Source organism: Solanum lycopersicum, chromosome 11, assembly GCF_036512215.1.
Source record: "Solanum lycopersicum chromosome 11, SLM_r2.1".
Taxonomy (NCBI): Eukaryota; Viridiplantae; Streptophyta; class Magnoliopsida; order Solanales; family Solanaceae; genus Solanum; species Solanum lycopersicum.
This window is the reverse complement of record NC_090810.1, coordinates 5589239-5612773: the sequence shown is the minus strand read 5'-3', so window position 1 is coordinate 5612773 and position 23535 is coordinate 5589239. Positions and strand designations below refer to the sequence as shown.

At 32.5% G+C, this 23535-nt stretch overlaps 4 protein-coding genes across 5 annotated transcripts; 1 reads left to right on the top strand and 3 right to left on the bottom strand.

The window, feature by feature from the left end:
• Window positions 1-249: 249 nt before the first annotated feature.
• On the top strand, window positions 250-2768 carry LOC101248638 (glucan endo-1,3-beta-glucosidase 8). The gene is made up of 2 exons (XM_004250503.5): window positions 250-804; window positions 1490-2768. The coding sequence occupies exons 1-2, from the start codon at window positions 452-454 to the stop codon at window positions 2616-2618; spliced, it is 1482 nt and encodes a 493-aa protein (XP_004250551.5). The 5' UTR covers window positions 250-451; the 3' UTR covers window positions 2619-2768.
• A 2138-nt stretch (window positions 2769-4906) lies between these two features.
• Window positions 4907-10083, bottom strand: LOC101250563 (EH domain-containing protein 1-like). The gene is made up of 16 exons (XM_004250198.5): window positions 9714-10083; window positions 9502-9581; window positions 8575-8643; window positions 8425-8482; window positions 7967-8022; window positions 7836-7878; window positions 7675-7736; window positions 7313-7432; window positions 7107-7209; window positions 6816-6865; window positions 6449-6577; window positions 6107-6358; window positions 5915-5994; window positions 5632-5758; window positions 5391-5534; window positions 4907-5310 (listed from the first exon to the last, which is right to left on the bottom strand). The coding sequence occupies exons 1-16, from the start codon at window positions 9796-9798 to the stop codon at window positions 5125-5127; spliced, it is 1644 nt and encodes a 547-aa protein (XP_004250246.2). The 5' UTR covers window positions 9799-10083; the 3' UTR covers window positions 4907-5124.
• Window positions 10084-11197: 1114 nt separating this feature from the next.
• LOC101250267 (RPM1-interacting protein 4) lies at window positions 11198-13537 on the bottom strand. 2 transcript variants are annotated; one of them, XM_069291362.1, is made up of 4 exons: window positions 13434-13537; window positions 12261-12713; window positions 11680-11874; window positions 11198-11366 (listed from the first exon to the last, which is right to left on the bottom strand). In XM_069291362.1, exons 1-4 carry the CDS (start codon window positions 13437-13439, stop codon window positions 11346-11348), a joined length of 675 nt encoding a protein of 224 aa, XP_069147463.1. In that variant the 5' UTR covers window positions 13440-13537; the 3' UTR covers window positions 11198-11345. The 2 variants fall into 2 exon arrangements, with proteins under 2 accessions (XP_069147463.1, XP_069147462.1); XM_069291361.1 differs by lacking the exon at window positions 11198-11366 and having other exon boundaries at window positions 11510-11874; window positions 13434-13468.
• A 6094-nt stretch (window positions 13538-19631) lies between these two features.
• Window positions 19632-23104, bottom strand: LOC101249979 (uncharacterized). Its single transcript, XM_004250196.5, has 4 exons — window positions 22166-23104; window positions 20535-20984; window positions 20127-20430; window positions 19632-20020 (listed from the first exon to the last, which is right to left on the bottom strand). Exons 1-4 carry the CDS (start codon window positions 22577-22579, stop codon window positions 19884-19886), a joined length of 1305 nt encoding a protein of 434 aa, XP_004250244.1. The 5' UTR covers window positions 22580-23104; the 3' UTR covers window positions 19632-19883.
• Between the last annotated feature and the right edge of the window lie 431 nt (window positions 23105-23535).

Here is a 23535-nt window from a genome sequence, read left to right as displayed (position 1 = left end):
TTATTTAATAATTCTATTTTACTCTACATACTTACCTTTTTTTCTAATAGTACCTCTACGGTACGCCTTATGTTTTCTCTGTAATATTATAAGTTTATTCTTCATAATATTAGTGTAATGACAATGAAACGACGGAAAACAATATAATCATCCAAAATTTCAAATATTTAGATCATCAATATAATATGATAGATATGATACATTATGAAATGAAACGTATCCATAATAATAAAAGAAAACTAACAAACTTTCTATATAGTTCTGACAATTCTTAGAAGCCGCGCGAAATGGCTGTTGTACGGAATAACAGAATCAAGATTCCCTTCACTCCCCTGTGAACTTTTCACCATTTTTTCATATTTTCTTCAAACTAAAAAGAAAAAAAATCATTTTTTTTCGTACAATATTTCAAGATTCATTAAAGGGGCTGTAGATAATAGATAAATTTGTAATGGGTAATCGAAATATCGATGATTTCTTGATTCTATATATTTTTGGAATTGCATTTATGGGTATGTTTTTAAGGTGTTTTGGGAGTGTTGGAGTGAACTGGGGTACAATGGCAACTCACCAATTACCCCCAAATAGTGTTGTGAAGATGTTGATAGAAAATGGATTTGATAAAGTGAAACTATTTGAAGCAGATGAAGTGATTTTGAATGCTTTAATTGGTACTGAAATTGAAGTAATGCTTGCAATTCCTAATTACATGTTAGAGGATTTGAGTTCTAATCCTATAATTGCTGATTCTTGGGTTGAAGCCAATGTCTCTGTTTATGCTTATCCTCATGGAGTCAAAATCAGGTTCATTTTTAAGTCAGTTCTTAGTATTCCGTTGCTTTACTTGCATCGAGAGTCTATCGAAAACAGGAAAATCTGTACTTGTGTACATACAACGTTCCCCAAATCCCACTTGTGGATTACACTGGATATGTTGTTGTTGAAGTAGTGGTAGTTCTCCTAGTTGTTGAGTTGAGCTTAAGGGTGTGTTTGCTTGTTTCTTGAAAAATAAGTAGTTTTCTTACTACTTATTTTCTTGTGTTTGTCAAGTATGCAGAAAATATTGTTCGAAAAGCATTTGTATATAATGTAAGCGAACTGTATAGGGTTGGGAAATGGGGATGGAAGCTATGGGGGTGAAATGTTTTGGAGGGTGCGGAGGAGACAATCAGTGTAAAATGCTTCTTATGAAATCCGAATTCCTTATTTCCACTTAACTCGTTTTGTTAGAGAAATTTTTTCCCTTTTTTAAAAAAAATGAAACACACCCTAAATGCAAAAACATAATTTTACTCGAAATTCATATAGCCGATCCCAACTTATTTAAGCCTGAGGCGTAATTGTAGGCCATAAGAAGATTAGGAGAGGGAAGGATAACATCAAACATGGACTTAAGAGGAATTGAATCCATCAACTTCAAGTAATTTCATTTGCTTTATCAGTAAAGTTTTGTTTGAGTTTCTAAATAGCATTTTTCAAATGAATGTAGGTATGTAGCAGTGGGAAATGAGCCATTTCTCCGAACGTACAACGGGACGTACCTGCAGTACATATTACCAGCACTGAAAAATGTTCAAGAAGCCATCAACAAAGCTGGATTAGGGGCAAAGGTGAAAGCAACTATCCCTTTCAATGCAGACATTTACTTCTCCCCTGAGTCAAATCAGGTACCCTCAGCTGGTGATTTCAGGCCAGAAGTGCGCGATTTGACCCTCCAGATTGTTCAATATCTGTATTCGAATGATGCCCCTTTCGTTGTCAACATCTATCCTTTCCTCAGTCTATATGGGAACATCTACTTTCCATTAGACTTTGCTTTCTTTGATGGCTCAAACAAGCCTGTCAGAGATGGAGATAATGTGTACACAAACGTGTTTGATGCAAATTTCGATACACTTGTATGGTCGTTGAAGAAAGCTGGTTTCACTGACATGAAAATCGTAGTAGGAGAAGTAGGTTGGCCAACAGATGGAGACAAGAATGCTAATATCGAAAACGCAATGAGGTTTAACCAAGGATTGATCAAACATTGTTTGAGTGAACAAGGAACTCCTGCAAGAAAGGGCAAGAAGATAGAGGTTTATTTATTCAGCCTTATTGATGAGAATGCTAAAAGCATTGCTCCAGGTAACTTTGAGAGGCATTGGGGAATGTTTGAATTCGACGGAAAGCCTAAATACGAGCTAGATTTATCCGGGAGGATGCAGAAGGACAAAGGTTTGGTTGCAGTAGAAGGTGTAAACTATATGCACAAAAGGTGGTGTATACTTAAACCAGAAAACGCGGTAACAGATGCAGATAATGCAGAAGACTTACCAAAAAACATCGATTACGCGTGCAGTCTTTCAGATTGCACGGCTTTGGGATATGGCTCGTCCTGTAACCATCTTAGCACGGAAGGGAATGCGTCCTACGCTTTTAACATGTACTATCAGCTCAAGAATCAGAACAGTTGGGACTGTGATTTTGATGGCCTAGCTGTGGTGACTGATGAGGATCCGTCGGACGATAAATGCCGATTTCCGCTGATGATTGCTGTTGGTCACTCCCTGGAGATGCTGTTGCCCAAGAAGCTGTTGTATGTCTTACTTGTTGCTATTCTCCTCTTGATGGGATGATCAGTAAATCTTGTTCCTTGTCACTTTGAGAAAATACATCAGTAAAATTAAGTATGTTAAAAGTAAGTCTCATTCTAGATATTGACAACTATCTGTTGCTCAGACTCTATATTTTGGTGATATAGCTTTCGAATAATTTCGTCTCACAAATTTTAGAGTCAATTCTGGCATTTCGGGGCCAATTTATAGATATTAGACAATTTTCGTAGTTTTTCTATGATATGGCTTTTGAACGATCTTTGTGAAACCTTTACGGAACCCTCTGTAGGGAATTGCGGGAGTATTACGTAGAGTCTAGCAGTTTTTGTAGTCCATTTTGGACATTTAGGAGTCAAATTAAGTGATTTTTTTTAGTTTTTTGTGTATTACGTAATGCTCCTCAGATCATTTACCTAATGCTCGTGCAAGAGAAAATATACCTAGAAAAATGGTGGGATTGTACGTAATGCTTCCCCAACTCATTGCGGAGAAAAATTTGGGTGCTCCGAGACGCCAAATCCATTGGCTAATACACACGAAAAACTAAGAAAGATAGGTAATTTTTAAAAGTCGACTCGTAAGAGAAAATATGCATGAAAAAAATGGTGGAATTGTACGTAATGCTCTCCCAACACATTATAATATAGGTACTCAAAGCTTTTTCAGAAGAAACCTCCCGAGGCGCTACGAGACAAAAAATCAATGGGCTAAAAATGACGAGACTCTACATAATGCTCCCACAACTCATTATTGTGATCCTCATAAACAATTTTTAGAAAAACCTTGCTGGCGCCACAACGGCCAAATCCATGGACTAGCCTATGAATATTTTGTGATCAGACATTTTCTTTGCATAACTTTTACAGAATCCTATGTAGGGGAGTTAGAGGAATAGTACATACTTTGTCACAATTTTAAAAGTCCATTTTGGACATGTAGCCTAACGTTTTCTCATGAGATTTTCGATTTGCTAAAAAAGGATATTAAACAATGATCTAAAAGGTCCATAAATTATAAGAGACATAAAAAGAGAATAATTTTACTATAGCAAAAAATTACTTCAATCATTTTAGATAGAAAATCAACACACATAAAAAGGATCAAACTTTGATTAAATTACAAACACATTAATGAATATTTATTATTAAGTATTGAAAAATAATTAATATTACGCTAAGATAGAAAATTACTGTCTTTTTTAATATGATAAGTAAAACTCTTTTTAAAAATAATTGACAAGTGGAGATGAACTTTAAGTATTGTTTTTATAATATAGCATATTGTATATAATGTCGTACATTCATAATTTGAATGATACATCTATCAAAAAAGTAAAGTATGAAGTAGAGCAACTATATAAAAAAAAAATAGAATAAAAGATGAAAATAATTATTAATTAATAAATAAAGATAAAAAGAAAAAGAAAATTGTAAAATGATGATGCAAAAATAGAATAAAAGATGAAAATGATTATTAATTAATAAATAAAGATAAAAATGAAAAGAAAATTGTAAATTGAAGATGCAGTCATATCAAATTGATAATTAAATAAGATGGATCTTTTCGTCGTTACATGACAACGATTTTAAACAAAACCGATCATTAAATAAGATGGATCTTTTCGTCGTTACCTGACAACGATTTTAAACAATATGATGCAATAGTATTTAGGCAACAATCAAAACAAACATCGTATTTAAACTGATAATACAATACGATACAAGCGAAACAACTATCCAAACAAGGAGAGAAAATACATTTAGAGGTAAAGGAAAATGAAATTGATTCAAGTGAATTAAGAGCCTGTTTGGCTCAGCTTAAAAGCCGGCAAACTGACTTAAAAGCTGGTTTTTGACTTATTTAGCTGTTTGACAATATTCAAAATAACTTATTTTAAGTTAAAAAAACTTATTTTAAGCCAAAAGTTAAAAGCTGGGGTAGTGATGTTTTTTTTTTTTAGCTTATAAGCTGTTTTAAGTTGACCACATATTTATCTTTTTGCCCTTAATATTTTTATACAATCTCCAAATTACTCACATAACCCTAATATCTCTTTCTTCCACTTTTCCCTTATAACTGCTTATTTTAAAAATAAGTTTTAACACTTTCAAAAGCACTTTTTTAAAGCTGCTTTTATTAAGCTTATCCAAACGGACCCTAAATTTCTAGGAAACATCTTTTGGGATTTTGATTTTTTTTTTATTAGGAAGTTTTTTTCCTCCTCTTTTTTCTCTAAGGAATTTGTTTCCCTAGAAACAATATTTTCTAAAAAAAATTGACCAACCAAGCACACCCCAAATTGAGAATAATTTGACATAAAAACTGAAGGACTGTGACATAAAAGTAAGCACTAATAATAACAGATTACAAAAACTGTAACTGCCAATTTATCACAACTTTGAAGTAAATGAAATATGGATTCACCACAGTGCAAAGAATGCACAAATTTCAGTAAATACCTCAAAAGATAAAACTAACATTCTGAATCATCATTCATCTAAAAAAAAATTAAAAAATTAAGAGCTTTTTATTCATAAGGATTTCTGAAGCTCTTCAGAAGCTCAGGAATGTCATGGCTAAGCATATCATCCACAGCTTGAATCATTCTAGGCTTCAATTTTTCAAAATCAGTGATGTTGTAATGACCCAAAACTTCCCTAAAATGATCAACACTCGGAAAATCGCCTGCTGGTAAACGAAACGCTTTCTGGACCTGTGTCACAAATGTACGATGAATGTTAAGCATATATCTGAAATGTAAAAGAGTTCCCTCAAGTGTGTTGAGCAGTAGACCTTTTCGAATTCGTTTTCAAGATTCTGAATGAGCTTCTGTTGTGTTTTGGACTTGCCCATTAGTGCTGGCATCTCCTTCTTAAGATGGCCCATAATGTAGGCATGTATCTTAGCGGCTCTTGCACGTTTAACAAATTCATTGATCTGAAATAGTACAAAAGTTGTATTAAGAATCGTAAACCATCTGGTATACAATGTTGATCAAATAGAAATGTCAATCGACAAGAAGAGGTGATCTTACTCGACGGTCACAAGCCTTCTTTGGGATATCTATCAAGTCATCAAGCAGGTCATCTTGTTCTTTCTCGAAAAGACCCTTCCCCATAGGACCAACAGCTTCTTCATTAACTGGTTTATCATTGAAAGAGCTGCAAAAAAGTTGTGAGAACGTATTAGACACGATGCACAAAAAGGTGTTAGCTATGAACTTAGTTTCATTTATTTTACAATTGACATGCTATCCAGTGATGTAGTCACTTTGTTCAAAACATAGAGAACTATGGAAAGAAACACCTTTCTCTTACCCTATATAGACTCGCACAACTTCAGGTGTGTTCAGAACTTTCCCGAGAGACCACATCAATGCACCATAAACTCTCATAAGCTTCCATTAATAAAAGAGAAGGTGAAGAAACTTTTAGCACCAAGACAAATCATTTTTATGAAGTAGAAAAAAGCAAAGAGAGACGCGTGCATTGATAATCCTCATATCTTACTTGTTGTGTATCAACTTGATCTGCCTTGTTTAATACAACACGAATTTTGTCTTCATGGCCTTTCAAAGATGATATAACTCGTTTGAATTCATCACTAATATCAAGTTTATGTGGGTCAAACAAGAGGAGTATCATGTCACATTTTGCAGCAAACCATGAAATGACACCAGTAAAATCGTAACTCCTCTGTGTTCTTTGCTTCTCTCCGGATAGAACTCCAGGAGTGTCCACAAATGAAATATGGTCAAGGAGCTATTAAGGAATAAACATAATTAGATAAATTATTAAATTATGCTTCGTTTATACGACAAAAGTAAAAGAAATTGCTAGATGTTGACTCACAGAATGTGGCAACTGGGAGCACTCAAATTTTGACAAAAATGCTCCACCAAACTTGGTCAAATCAGTGAATGGCATCTCGGCGTGAACAGCAATAGTGTTGCCAGGAATGCTCCTTTCATCTGGACCAGACTGAGCAAAAAATTACTGTAAGGCACTAAAATGAGAAACCAGTACCTTAAACAAAGTACTATTAAACAATCAAATTGCATCGTTGATGTAATGCCCTGAAAATCTCATTGGAAAGGGAAGACTGTAAAGGACTATAAAGTGTTACAACAACAACTACTACTATTACTACAATGAGCATTAGGAGATAGTATCTTTAAAAAGGGTATACGACTTGGAACAATTATTATTCCCTATTTACCGTAACCACAATAAATCTGTCGGTTGTTGGCTCTGGTCCGATATGTGCACCTATTTCAACCAAAAGAGAGAAGAAAAGAACAAACATTAGGTAATTACTGGCAAATAAAATAGTAATAAGAAATCTATAAACAAAAATAAAAAACGAAAATCTTTTTTTTTTCCAAAATTCTTCATTCCTGGGAAGAGGAAGAAGCAGGTAGGACAAAGGCCTTCTCTTTCTGTCCGCTCTTCCCGAAGTGAGCGAATTGCATGTAGAGATCCGTAAGTACAGAAATTGGACAGTACTAACCTGGATAATTGCACTTTAGCAAGTGTTTGATAAAAGTGGTTTTTCCTGTTGAGTATTGTCCCAAAAGCATGACCATAGGTTTGGCATCAAAATCACTCTCCGTCTGACAACAAGTAAAAGTAAGCATTCAGAAATACAAGTTTAACATCTATAAAGTCGTGGGAGGATACTACTATTAAGACATAGTATGCTTTTGATCCACTCACCAGAGCAGGAGATGAAAACTCATTAAAGCGGTAAGTAAGTTCTAGTGGCTTCAACTTTTCATTGTATAGTTTCTTCAAACCATCAGTTACAGATGTAACAGCAGTGAGAGAAGGCTGGATCTGAATCAGTATCGAAACAAACAATGTCAAAATTAAAAATGAGAAAATATTCAAATGACCAATTTGTATTAAAGACACTACTACTACATTGAGGGACAAGGCCTGGCAGAACTTTTAGTTCTCTGAGTTAGTCAAGTTACTAAGAAAAGAGACAAAATTTGAAAAAAATACACAATGCTCAATATGGAGTATGTAAACTAAGACAGATTTCATATTAACATCCCAAGGAAATCAGTACTCACCTTCTTTCTAGATTTTCTGGAAAACATGTTGATTGGTGACGGTGGTCGCACTTGTATAGTTCCTGTATGCTTTTCAAGTTAGGCAATTTAACCAAGACAGCTTATGATTCTTTTTGTTTGCGTAAAAGCATCATTGATGTGAAATGACACTTTATACTGACCATTTGTTCCACTCAAGTCTTTCATCAACGATCCATTAGTTTTCTGTGTGGCAAAAAAGAAACCATTCATAACCATGGGCTTATAGTTCTCATTTCTCAATAAGAAAATGATGAATTGTCAAAGCACTTACGGAAGATAAAGCATCCAAACCTTCCATCAATGGAGGACTCAAAAGCTCCATATTAGCTACAAATATCAACAAGAGAAAACGAAACAAGAATTAAGTCAATCATGAAACACTCAAATGTTTTCATCACCATGACATCCATTTGATTACTATGTTAAACAAAATACATCTAACTTATAAAAACTATAAAATGTGTATAATCTTTGTTGGATGAACTGCTGCAATAGTAAGAGTAGCCCATTAAGCAGATAGACAGTAAATCCTTTCAAGAGTATATAATGAATGTGAACGCTCAAAAAATAAGATAGTCATTTAGGAAATATTTCAATGATAATCCATCCTGTGTTTATCACGTTGACAGTAAAATCCGGCTCAAATATTATTTGAGCTTAAATTATCCTTGTGGCTCTCTGACCCTAAATGCTTCAAATCGATTATAAATAATGATCAAGAAGCATTACCTTTGCTCTTAAGAAGATCAGGGCTGAGTTCAGATCCATCTTGTGCCAAGGAGATCAACTACAATAAAAGAAAAAAATGAATTTAGCTTCAATGTGATCAATTAAGACAGAAGTTATAGAGAAAACAAAAAGGTTAGTGCCAAATATGACCTGCATTGCAGTGACAAACTCGTTGAAACCCAGAAAACCTTGTCGTTTAGAATCTGCAATTGCCCAAACCTTCATACACAAAAATTGAAAATTAGTGATTTAACACTATCAGATAAGGTAAAATATATCTAGCAAGTCAACACAGAAGCAAAAGCTGCTAACACAGTCCAAATGTTGCTTTAAAACGAAAAGAGAACCTCAAGGTTCCCTTAAACTCATTGCACCCTGAAGGACTTTTATGCTGTAAAATGCAAGACCAGTCTATTTTCATTGGTTGGGAATTTTCTTCCAAAATAAAGATAATGGTATATATATAGTTAACCAAAAGATAGGAATGTAAATGACACCAACATAAAATTCAATTAAGCAATCACTACAACAGAAGTTACTAACGAACACATATATAACAACAAAAGACAACACTGAAGTCCAAAGATGCACATGTACATCTATGTTTTTATGTTTCTATGTACGCATATATGTGTGTATGTATGTATATCTATAAATCAGAAGGTAAATAGACCATGTATTCAAATTTAAAGAATCATGAAATTCATTTCTACACCAAAAAAGGGACCAAAATCAGAACAATTGCACAGAAAATCACTACTTGCTTGAGTTCAGGCCTTCACTAAATTTGAATATTCAAATAATCAACCGATAAACAATTGCCAACAGATTACTAATCAACAGATAATTAACAAACACACAAGCAAAACGCAATGATGCAGTTCAAAAACGAACATATAAATCACTATGAGAGGACGCCTACATGTATGTATGTACATCTACAACTCAGATATATAAACCAATCTCACTTTACCAACACACGATAAACAATAGAATATTCAATACAAACAATTATAAATTTCATTTTCACCAAAAAAATTGACAAAAATCATAACAATTGCTCAGAAGAACACTAACCTGTTTGAGTTCAGCCTTCGATAGATTCGACAACGAAAACAACTTAATAGCATCATTTCCTGTAATACGACCATCTCCATCTGCACAACGAAGCCAAAAAGAACATAGCGGTTGCAACTTTTTTTCAGTAATTTCAATCAAAAAATGTAAAAACGAAGAGTTGCTCAACAGAACAGATGAAAAATGTATAAGAAGAGAACAGAAAATCACACCTGAATCGGCGAAATTGAACCAGTTTTGGTAGATCTTTTCTTCCTCTTTCGTAAACGAAGCAACCGGAACTGATACAACCTCCATTTTTGCGTTTTTTTGCTCTGCGGAGAAGATGAACAGTATTCTTCAGTAATTTGAAATTTGAAAAACCCCCTGAATATAGCGGCCCCTTTTTATAATAGATACGGACACTATTTTCGAGGTCCTTTTGACGGCGTTAAATAACTGTGAAAAATTATCTAGCAAAATTATACGGCTACTAATCATCAAAATATTTAGAATTTTAAATCTTAGTCATCCATTATTATTGAATCTGAGATCGGATTTATTGGATGAATTGTTCGATTCTCTTGATTTATTCAAACTGATGGCATAGAAAGAAGGACAAAATACACATAAAAATAAATAGATTTTACAATTTTATTTATTTACGAGATTCATGACTTATCTATTATAAAAAAATTAGTTAATTTGTTTGATTAAATGTATAGAAAAAGTATGAAATTGAATAATTTATTAATATAAAATAAAGTTCAATGATTTTATTTGATAATTTTTTATAGTTCACTGAATATTAACTCGATGAAGGTAAGGATATACTACTATATTCTATCTTTCTTCCATTTATAGGATAAATTAAATTTTATAGACTCATTCTTATGATAAAATGATATGTTTTAATTTGACATGGAGTTTAAAAAGAATCTTGAAATTTGTATGATTATGGATCTTTATAACTTATCATCTTGAAAAAACATGTACTAATATGTGTTGTTATATACTATTAATTCTCTATGTTAATATTTTGCTATGAAGTTTTTTTTATTGATTTGTTCGATTGTATATCGTATCTATTTCATATATTGATGCTTTTGAGTCAATAGATGATTTTGAGAAAAAAAAATTAAAACTTGTGAATTTATTGCATAACATTTATCTGATTTGTCGTGTTACATTTATTATCATTGTTATAAAATTCTTTTATTTGCAAAATGAGAAATTTAATATTAAATTATATTTAAATAATGTCACATAAAATAGCTATAAAAATTAATTAAATGAATATTTAGGTCGATTCAATCATTGAAATAATAATTAGAAAAATAGTTAATTTTGGTATAGAAGTGACTAAAAAGGAATCTTTGAAAAAATGCCTTAAACTTATCCAATAAAATCTCAAAATTTGAAATTCAAAATTGAAACTAGCCGAAAGAAGAGACAACCAAGAGCGTAACACTCGAGATTCAAATTATCATAGTTATTATTAATACTATTAATAACGACTTAATGTGTGATTATATTTTTATTCGGTTATAGTTTTCGATATAATTATTTGGTATTCAAAATTCATTAGCTAGACTAATTTGATTTCACATTTCTTATCAGACTTTTTTTTTTATTTTCAGAATTTAAATTTGAAACATCTCATTAAACGCATGGATCTTATCTATCTTACCATGTTATATTTCAAATTATTCTAACATATCATGACCAAAATATGGATTAAGTGTAACTAATTGTTCTTTCCACAACTACAAGAAAACATTAATACAAATACTTAGTCAATGCACCCTTCTAAGCAAAACACTAATACAACTCTTTTTTCTTGTTAACTTAGAGCATGTAGATCTTCAAAAAAGGCAACAAAACACCTGCACAAACCATAGACAAAAGCGAAATCAGACAAATAAAGGATCATATATAATCGAGGTGCGTGAAAGCTGACTCAGACACTATAGTCATAAAAAAAGGATCATATGAATGTGAAGCCATTTCAATTCCTTTTCTCATAAATGGGACACGAAGATCTCTATCTTGTCCATTCGTCCATGACGTTATTCATATTTAAGTGTATGACAATCTCATATCTTTTAAGACTTCCCATATACATTCAACTCATGAGCTTTAGTCTTACTCTGCATCCACAAGACTATGTATAGCTCGAGTCGAAGAAAGGATACATACCTTTGATTTAGCATTTTTTTTGTGATTATTTGATGAAGACATGTTTGATTGTGGCTGCACAACAGGGAACTTTGCAGCTGCTATATGCTTTTCCTCTTTAACTTTGTTGAAAATTACTGTAAATCCTTCTCCGGATTTCGGGTCTTTCTCATCCCATGCCCCAAATTTTGGTACTGATGCTGCTGATGAACAAGACTAACATACATACATACACATGAACAAATGAAAATTAGAGACATACTGTTCGAGTTCTATTTGGTGTAAACACAGAATGCAAGTAAATTTTGTTCGTACATCATAAGAGTAAACTTGTTTTTAACACACTCAAAATGTGATTGAAGTTAACTAAGAACCATATGTGATTCTTTTCTCGTTTGCTCAGGGCTTGGTGGACAGAGTTACTCGATATTTGTGTTGGTGGAAGGTAGTAGATGCTCGTGGAATTAGTCAAGATGCACACGAGCTGACTCAGATACCACCACATGACTCGTTTTAACCATCAAGTTCATTGACAAATGTATAACTTATGACATACTAATCACTTCATCAAAGCAGAGTATTTAAGAGGATAAGAAACTTACAAGATCATCAGATGGATTTCTACTATTTTTCATCGGTCTATTCGGACTAGGAGGAACGAATCCATTGCCACGATCGTTCTTATTCTTCTTAACATCAGATGTTCTTCTTTGTCGTGTTGGTTGGTTAACTGAAAACCCAGAAACGCTCTTCCTTTGACTATCCCCAAAGGACTCCGAATTTGAATTAGTCGGGCCAATACTCTTGTTTTGGCCCGACTCTACAGAAGGATTTCTGCGATGATCATAATGGTACTGATGTTTTTCAACTAAAGGAGAAATGTTAATGTTAGCATCCTCATCTCCGCAATATGCAAAGGCCTCTGGATTCTCCTCTGGATCATTTGGATTTATCATTTTACCTCCTTTACTATTACTTTTGCGCGCATTCTCAAAATAAGCTGTGTATGGCACATTTTCGCCATCCCAATTCCCAAATTTTGGAACATGTGATCCCTGAAGCAACAAGACTAATTCAGAAGTATAAAACAAAGACAACGCTTCAATCTTAAACAAGTTGAGGTTCGAGCACTCGCCAGTGGCTTCGCGCGCCTCTTATTGCAGAGGTTTAAACTAGCTCACCCATAACTATTTTTGTTCTATGGGTGCTCATTTAAATTATAATAACATATGTATCATATTTTCTATATATATATATACACAAAAAATTTCGAAAATCAATGGGTGCTCGAGCACCCGCATCTGGCTTATTGGGCCTGCCCCTGTCTATTGGTATAAAACAACAACAACGCCTCAATCTTAAGCAAGTTGAGGTCAACCAGAATTTATTTGTCTGGTTCTGATTTGACACGGGAATTTGATAAAATAAAGAGGATGTTTGAATTATATGATTTTAAACTAAAGATATGTACTACTTATCGAAATATCATCTTGCGGATATAAACATATAATGTGAAACATTAAAATTAGAGTTGTTAAACAAGGAAAAAGGTATTTTTTTTAAATACGAACTAAAAAGAAGGGTAAGACAAACAATTGAAAGAGGAGTATTAACCTGACTAGAGAGATTTAAAATATATTTAAGTAAATACACGAAGAAAATTAGGTGATTTAACATCTATCATATATACACGTCACAGAACAATATTCAAGAGAACATAAGATAATTAAAGTGCAAAAAATTATCAGAATTTTGAAGAAGGAAACATTACTTACAGCCATGACTGATATTGAAGTTTAATTTCTTCTTCAATGGAAATACAGGAAAACTCAATATTTAAATTGGGACAAATTTTCTTTTTTAATTTATCTGAGATCCCAATGAGCTTTTGGACCTGCTAGGCAAATTAAGAAAAAGGTTTATTTGGTTACATATTATTTGTTTTCATTATAAATTAAATTAACCAAAACAACTTTGGACTTCAAAATTGTCTTTAATTTCTTGGCATGAAGGAAAAAACAAATGATCCTAAACTAAAAAAAAATGATTCAATTGGTTTTGGTTGACTCATCAATTGAGAGTTAATTGTTGGTTAGTCCTATTTATTTATATATTTCAGAATTTTTTACTAAAGAATCGATCGAATTTATTATTTACTTGTTCTAGTCAATATACTTAGATTATACACTTTTATTCATGTAATAAACTTAAATCCAATGATGACACTAATCAGTTTCTCAACTACATTAATAAGGCTAAAGTTAAATTACAATTCCAAAAAGTAAATCTAACGACTCAAAAGGTAAAAGTCCAAGCAAAAATGTAGAAACAATGAAAGTAATTAAAAACTAGGATTGATTGAAGAAAGAGACGAGGAACTAGATTGAGAGAAAAACTGGATGGAGAGATATAAACTTTACCTAAGCATGATCATAATACGCATAATTATTCTTTCAAATTGGGAGTCTTTTTGAACTAGTTGCTAATTGGGTCTGGATCTCAAATAGCTGCTTATATGACATCACTATAAGTATCGATATTGGGCTGAGATTGATTCATAACAATTCACATGTTATACATGTATATGTACATTATATACATATGTTACACATTAACTGACTATTTTAAGTTAAAGCGGCTAAATGAAAGACTATTTCAATTAGTTCTTTAAAATAAAATCAAGGCTTTTTTTGGGAGAATTACGCGGTTAAACAAACCTATACTACTTAATTACTCATCATAATTATATTTTGCTATAATTATCACTCACGACTAACATTATACATTAATTACGTGGGCTGACTTCGAGTGTATATAATTAATCACGTTTGTATGCGTATAATTCGCCAGAATATACAAAAATATATGTATAATGTACAATTATCTAACCGATATACATATACAGTTCACCTCTCTCCCACTCTCTGTCCTCTCTCGCTCGCTTCTCTCCTCGCTCTCCCAATCTCGCTTGCCAAATATACAAATGCATATGTATAATATCTAATTATCTGACGGTATACATATACAATTCACCTCTCTCCCACTCTCTGTCCATTCTCACTCGCCTTTCTCCTCCCTCTACCAATGTCGCTCGCCTCTGTCCTCTCTCTTCTAACCTTGCTTGTCATATATACAAATACATATGTAAAATGTACAATTATCTTACCGATATACATAGACAATTCACTCGTCTCCCACTCTTTGTCCTCCCCCTCGCCTCTCTCCTCTCTCCCAATCTTACTCGCCTTTATCCTCTCTCCCAATCTTGCTCGCCTTTATCCTCTCTCTCCCAATCTCGCTCACCTCTATCCTCTCTCCCAATCTCGCTTATCTCTCTCCTCCCTACAACATGTAGCTACAAATTATAATTATCAAACTATAGTTATGTAGAATAGTTATACTATTTTTGAGTGGCTATATGTAAAAATTCTTTTTTTTAATGGTAGTCCCTACATTTCTCTTGTTGGACCTATTCGATGCAAATGGACAATAGCATTTTTAGTCCTTATGGTGTATGATTTAGCATATCTAATCTTTAATCAATAAAGATGTACATTTTGGTCCTTTATGTAAAAAATATATATTATATTTAAATTATGTTAGAACTATATTATCCTTAAATATCGAGTAATAATACAGTAACACTACATATCAACAAACTAAAGTGATAAGATTGATATCGCGATAATTTTCTGACTAATTACATACACAAGGATTCAATTAATTTAAGGTTTCAAAATTAAATATCACAAGAATCAAAATTCAAATTTAACAATGTTTAAAGGACCAAAATGGAGTTGAAATGACTCTTTGGACTAAATAATTAATGAAGTTTTTCTATATATTTCTCAAGTAAGAAAGAGTGAAGAAAATTTTCCTACTTCAATTATATAATGTAAAAAAAGCTTGATGGCTTTGCACTCACCACTAAAAACAAAGGCAAATTAGGCTAAAAGAAATTTTTAATAATTGATATTATTAAATTTGTGAAGAGTACCTGGTATAAAATTGAATTGTAACGATTTTGGGGTTATGTAATTAATGAAATTCTCCTACGTATTTCTCAAGTAAATTAAAGAAAAATTTCTTTATTTTTTCAAGTAAAGAATAATAATTAGTCTATCAAATAAAACGAAGTTATTCAATATTCAAGTGACCAAAATTATACTTTCTCCCTACACTAAAATGAAGTCAAAATAGTTTTAGGATAATATACTTAAAAGAAAACTTCCTCTATATTTTTCAAGTAAAGAAAAATAAACAATAGAACAAAAACATAATAAATCCGTTTCATCGCTTCTCCACCTATATAATGTAGAAAAAACATGATGATTTTGCACTCACGATTGAATACAAATTATCTAAAGCAAAAATGACTCCTCACTCAATCTCTTTCACAACATTTCTTGCTTTGGTTTTGTTAATTGTTTCTTTCAAAAATGTCCACTCTAGATCTTTAATCCCCATTGAAGATTATGATCCCCCAAGAGCAGGTCATTGTATTAATAACGGTGAATATTATGTTTGTCCACCCCATAAAGGAGATCAGATATCTAATACGCTAAACCAAGGATTAACTATCAAAGATAGACGACCTGTAAGATCTGAACATGATTCTTCAACTTGGCGTCCTGTTCTAACTTGGCATAAAGTTCCACCACCTCCAAAAGAAGAGTAAATCAAACCATACATATTCTATATAAAAAAAAATAATTGTATTTCCATCTGCAAAATGATGGTTATGTTGAATAGTTGGTGAATTTCAATTTCAATAACACCTTCTTTCTCCCTTTCTCTCTTTTTAATTATTACAAAAGCATCATCTATCTTGATCCTAACAATCAATTTTAGTTGAATAGTTAATAATTTGATTTAAGTTGAATTTAATTTACACACTAATGACAATGGTGTAAAGTTTTAATCTAACACATTATTAATATAATTTAACACGCTATAACACATATTAAAACGATGGGTCAATTTTAAAAAGTCTCACTATAATTATCCCTACACCAAAATTAAAATTTAAGAATACTGGAAAGGGTAAACCTACAATTATCCCTTCACCAAAATGGAGTTTAAATGACTATCGGACAGAAAATACACTTCAGCTGCATTAAATATGGACACTAATAAAGAGTGCTAAAATAACGACAATTAAAAATTAAATGTCGCTTATAAACATTTTTTATTGTAATATATAATTATTACATTATAAAATAATTCACGATATAAAAGGATCCCCTTAAAGGAAATATGTGTTTCTAGAACTTTATTAATTATAATTTAACTAATTATATTTTTGTTTGTTAAATAGTAGGTCCAGTCCAGGGGACAAATCAATAGAAAGTATTATTTACTTCGTTAGAAATAAAAATGAACTTCTATGAAAAGAAAGCCGGGGTCATTTCCTCGGAATTGGTCTTAGAGAAGTAGATGTAATTTAACACTTTATAATGAATATATAGGAAATTCGTTATTTCTAATGAATCCTCGATAATATTAAAAAGAAAATATGATATGAAAATACTTTAATTTTGGTCGAATTTGTTGTTGTGATACTAAATTTTTATGAGTACCTATTACTTCTTTAGACTATTTAATACCGTATTTTAAACATATATATTTGTCTACGTGCACATAAAAATAATGCAAAATTATAAATTGTGATGTGTCCACGTGAACACATATATTCCCTTAAATACACTATTAAATAGTTCATGAGAGTAATAGGTCCTCATAAAAGCTTAATATAGCAACAACAAATTTGATCAAATTAAGATATTTTTCAGAGTCTTATCCCTATTAAAAACTAGTACAGAAAAGGAAATAAGCATTACCACAAGTTCACCCGCTACCTCATTAATAAGAATTAAGATTTCTTATTGAAAAATCAAATCCTAATCTTCATTAGTTTTCTGTTATACTTACTTGTTTTATCATTAGTTGTTACGCAATTTTAGAGAAAAAAATTGCAACAGTTTATTGTCAAAACCCAACTTTTTTCACAATTCCAAGAGTTACAATTCAATTAACACAAAACCTATTTTCATTAGTTGGACTTTTCCGTCAACAGATGTATCAAGATCAATACTGATAGTAGCTTCATGCCAAATTCAGGATTGGCGGGGTTTGGAGGATGTTTCGGAATGACGAGGAAAGGTGGTTGGTGGGTTCTATGGACGACTTGGTATGAGAGATACGTCCAGTCTTACAACTGAATTATGGAGAATATAAAGTTTGATTTTGGCAAAGAATTACGACTTAAAAGAAGGTTATTATCAAGATAGATTCGAGCGAAGCCCTAAGTTTGCTACGTAATGTATTTGAAAGTCATCCCGACTACGATATAATACAAAAATGCAAAAATTTTATATCAAAACTTGAGATTATATTGTTTCATACGTTAAAACAGGGAAATAACATCTCGCAAAATCATTCCAACCGCATCGCAAAATCATTCCCACCGCATTGTTATAAAAGAATGAAGAGTCTTATATCCAAGCTTGAAATTGTAACTTCAAATATTAATAAGTTGCCTTGGATATTATCATAAATAACTTTATTTACTAATGTGAAGAAATAAATATTTTAACTCAAAGTTCAAAAATATATCTATGGTTAAAAAGTAGGCATATTTTTTTAATATGTTTTAAATATTCTTTTTACGAACTTCAACATTATCTAAGAGAAAATAAATTTATAAAACTCATTGTTAAAAATTGAGGACCTAAAACAATTGTTTTACTATCCCCATATAGGGGTGACAAATGGTTGGATTGAATCGAATTTGAATGGTTTAAATATGATTTGAGAAAAAATAATTTCGATTACAACCATCCAAATATATATTTTGGCAAATTATACATATACGAACGTGATTAATTATACAAACGTGAAGTCAACCCACGTAATTAATGTATAATGTTAGTCGCGAGTGATAATTATAGCAAACTATAGTTACGATGAGTTATTAAATAGTATAAGTTTGCTTAGCTGCGTAATTTCTCAATATAATACGGGCAAATATGGATTTGGAGTTCTAACCCATTTAAATAAAAAAAATAATCCTTCCCACATACACCCCCTACCCCGGGGCGCCCCCCCTCCCCCACACTTTTCACCAACCTATCCCTAAAATATTTTTTTTTTCAAAAACAAAAAAACATCTGTTTTTTCAAAAAAAATAAATAAATTTACCCCTCCCCCTGGACACCCCCCATCTTCCACCAACCTACCCAATTCTTTTCCAAAAACAAACAAAAAAAACTGTTTTTTCAAAAAAAAAAAAAAAATTACCCCCTACCCACTTCCACCAACCTACCCCTAAAATTTTTTTTATTTTTTATTTAAAAAAATTATCCCCTCCCCCCGGGGGGTACTCCCACCCCTGCCTTCCCCCCTCCCACCTTCCACCAACCTATCCCTAAATTTTTTGGTTTTCGGAAAAAAAAAAATTTATCCCCTCCCCTTGGCGCCCCACAAACCCCCTTCCACACACACACCTTCCAACAATCCACCCTTAAATTTTTTTTACTTTCCAAAGAACCAAATTGTTTCATATCACTTATATAGCAATGGATATGAATTCTCATGTTAATTCATTTTGTTCATATTTATATGAGCTTAAATAAGTTGAAGACCATATTAACCTATTTAAGAAAAGAAAAGAAAATATGAGTAATCCATTAAAGTTAATATGGTCAAAATAATTTGATTTCACTTATATTGATTGAAATCGCCACCCCTACCCTCATACGACAAGTTGTCGCAAGAAGACTTGATAAATGAAAATACATTCTTAATTTTCATTCGTCACCGTCGTACTCTCATTCACTACCCCTAACTATGTTTGATCCCTACGTGGACAATCTATTTGGGACTATATCGAGAGGCCTAGCTTTAATATCACGTTAAAGAAATGAATCTTGAGTTCAATTTAAACAAACTTACGTACGGGAAATAAAAAAAAATTATGTTACTCTTAACAAAATTTCACTTCATTTTATAAAATTGATACAAACAGATAGTAAACTTGACAATCCAGGAAAGACACCATTATCAACACTCAACAGTGAAATTACAATAAGTAGGAAGAAAATCAGCAAAATTTTGACATTTAGGATATACATATATACTGTATATAGTAGTTTCTCTACGTATCGATAGCACAGATTTCTGTACAACTACCAACACACAGTAAAAACCTTGTCGTTGACTGGGATTTACGAAATACCAATCGTTTTATTGAGTATCCAGAGTGTAAGAGACAGCTGAATCGCGAAAATTGTATGAAGCCATGTCCGATCTAACATGAAACCATACACGGTGATTCCAGCTTTGTTATGCTCAAAGTATGTTACTGCAAAAGTTCAATGACCGAGATCAATAAGGTACAATGTAGCCGATTCCAAAGACATGAAATTATTCAACGAAATAAACAAAAACGCGCTGGAGACTAGAGTTACCTAGTGCTTGTCTCTTTTGGTAGGATATTGTACTGGCATGAATAGGTACCATATTTGTGTTGTCCAACACATCGTCTCCGTCTCCTTCCTCGTCTGTGTCCCAACTGGAATTGATAGGGTATACCACCTGAGGTGCCACGGACCGAGCCATGGGAGTTTCCTCAGTCATGTCATCTAAGCTGCTGATTGTTGCACAAGCATGCCATTTGGCAGCAAGTGATGTAACAGCTTGTGCTTTGTGTGTGATCTTTGCTGCACTACGTAAGCACATGAAAAGTCCAGTTACCAGAGTAATTGAGCTCAACTGCATCATTACGTGTATACAATGTCAAAACAGAACGATAATAACATTTGCAGCTACGTAATCAAGAAAAGGAAATGAACCGGTAGGTGAGAATGAAGCATTACCGCAAGTTCACCTGCTGTAAAGATGTTCACTGTGGAGCTAGGCTCAGTAGTAAGAAGCAGCGCAAGAAACTGGCTTATGGTAACTAGTATGAGAGTTGACAAAATGAAAACTCTGAACCGATGACTAATGACACGAAGATTTCTTCTGATTCGAAGATGTTCCATCATGATCGATGAGACATCAGTTTCTTTCTCGAAAACTTGAGCAAACTCTTCCAGTCTAAGGATCTGCAGGGAGCATATTAACCGGAATAGGACACATACAAGGAAGGAAATTGATATCCGGTAAAGCCAGGAGCTTATTAACAGTATGCATACGAAGATATTGCTCAAAGCAGCATTGTACAGGTAAGGAATTTGTGTTCCCCCGGAGGAAAACCACCATATCTTGTAAATACTCTCAACAATAAAAGAAGGGAGGACAAAAGATGAGAGGATCTTCATCGACCTCTGCACGAAAAAAGGAGAAACTGTTATCCAGCTGAACACTCCAATAAAACAAAATATCACTAATTGCTCCAAAATAACAACAAGGGCAATTTCGATTAACAAACCAGATGTGTATCAAGGCCAACTTAGTACCTATACAAATTCATGATTTCGGTTTAAAAGGGTGTAGGTAAATGTTTGATTCTTTACCAATAATAGAAAACGTCAAGATATGTATTGAAGCGTTTTCCAAGGACACTAGCATCAGCAGTATTTGTCAACTCTAGAAATACTAACATATTGTAATCCACTTAAAACTGATGATTCTCCAACGATTATCAAACAGGCCGAAATTTTTATCATGAATGCTATTTAACAGGACACTATTAGCTTAAATCATAAGAAAAACTATAAAAATCAGTTCTTTCTACTTATGAGAGAACTGTTGAATTGTATGACCATATTATCCAAAAGCTTAGACTAGAAGGGATCATTTTTATTTTACTAAATCATGTATGTTTGAATTTGTTCATTTGGAATCTGCCCCCTCACATGAAGGCATGATCCGGTTGATAGGACAAATGTGTGATTAAGGCTTGAGTAAGATTTCAACCTAGGACCTTTACACCTATCTCATCTAAAAGTTTAAGCAATTAGAGAAATGGCACCCGAAAAGAACCTAGAGACTCAATCTACAAATGGTTAACTTGTTGAAACTTGAAAAGATCAGCAAAGAAATTTTGAATCAATCCCGAAAGCAGCAGTCAAGTAATTCCTAAACCTGACTTAACAAGCAGGGCAGAGCTAGAAGAGCGGAAGGGGTTAATCCAAACCCCCTTCACTGGAAAACCACATTGTATATAAAAGATCCAATCTTTTTTCATACAAAGTAGACGCTGAGCACCTTGTTAACAATCCTACATCCGCCACCGTCAACAACCATAATGTTATCGAACATGGCGCTTGCTTGCTTGCTAGGCTTAGTTAGGAAATAAAGTTGCGCCATTGCTATTAGCTATAACATTTAGCATGATAGAAAGCACTTGATCCTAACACATAACACAATAGCTTTTGGCATGATGGTAAGCGTTTGATCCTAATACATAACACAATAGCTTTTGGCACGATAGTAAACGTTTGATCCTAACACATAACACAATCTACCAAAGAAGATTTAACAAGAAGGGTGGAAATTAACTTACATGTAGCTGTTCAGTGTATCCTTGTTGCACCTTTTCACTATCTTCATACAATTTATCAAGAAACAGAAACTTCCGTATCCCGTATTTTCGAGCAAAGCTAGAAAGACTAACAAATGATAAAGTTGCAAAAAGTGATAAAGAAACTTGAACAAGAGCATCAAAAGGTCTCTGATGCATAGTATCACAGGTTAAACAAGCAAACATAAAGTGAGATACTAATGGAACCCCAATTGTAAGAATGGAAAAAAATGACCAAGAAAGACCAGCCCTCCATAGATTTGATTGATCAAGAAAAACCCATGTCAGAGCTGATTTAATCTTCTTGATTTCTTCAGAACTTTCATTTGTTGAAAAACCTGAAGAAACCATTTCTTTGTTACTCTGCAACAACAACCCTGTTTCACCTTCTTCCATTTTTTACAAATTTCTTCAGCTACAACTTACAACAAACACTTGTTGGGCATAATATGAAAAACCCAAAACACACACCAAATCAATCAAATGAATACAGAAAATTTCAAGATTCAATTTTTTTAATTACCCCACTAGGGAATTTAGTAAGATGATCAATCCTTCAAGATGTGACTTAAACCAAAAGCTATATATATACAATTAATTAAGAAAAAAGATTGTTACAGATGGAAAAATAAGCTTGGTGGTTGGTTACTGTTTGATGTTGACAAAAAAAAATAATCAATTCTTTAACAAAGATTAAGAAAAAAACAAAATAATTTTTTTTTTTTACTTTCTAATCATGATTTCTTTTTACCAATTTTTGGATCATGACAATTAGCAGATCATTGTTTCTTATTATTTTCCCCACACCATTACAAGTGTCTGGTATCTGATTAATTCGAATTCGTAAAAATTTAAGATTCAATTTTTATGAATTTTTAAAGAGATTTTAAAGTTAAATATAATATTAACTTATTTTACGTCAAGTATTTAGTGAATTCTTAACAAAAATAAGTAGTTCAAATAAAAATTACTAAATTCACGTGAATTCATGACTTAAATAACATCAATCTAATATTTTAAGGGGTAGATCTACATCTACGTAAAACTAGATATTAATATAATAGATTTCTTTCGTTTGATCTGATATAAATTTTAAGAATGAAAGTAATATTTTTGAAATTGTGGTTAAACCTGATATGGAAAAATATGTGATTATAAATATATTATTAACGATAGAAATGATATTTAAAGTTAAATTTTTACTATCAAATAGAAAAGCTATGTTAAAGGTGTGAAAAGTCTGATATCACTGATTAATATAATAGCAGAAAATTTCGTAATAATTCTTCTCACTTTATACTAAACTTTGGATGCAAGTTAGACGTACCATGTAATATCATTCTTTGTGCTAA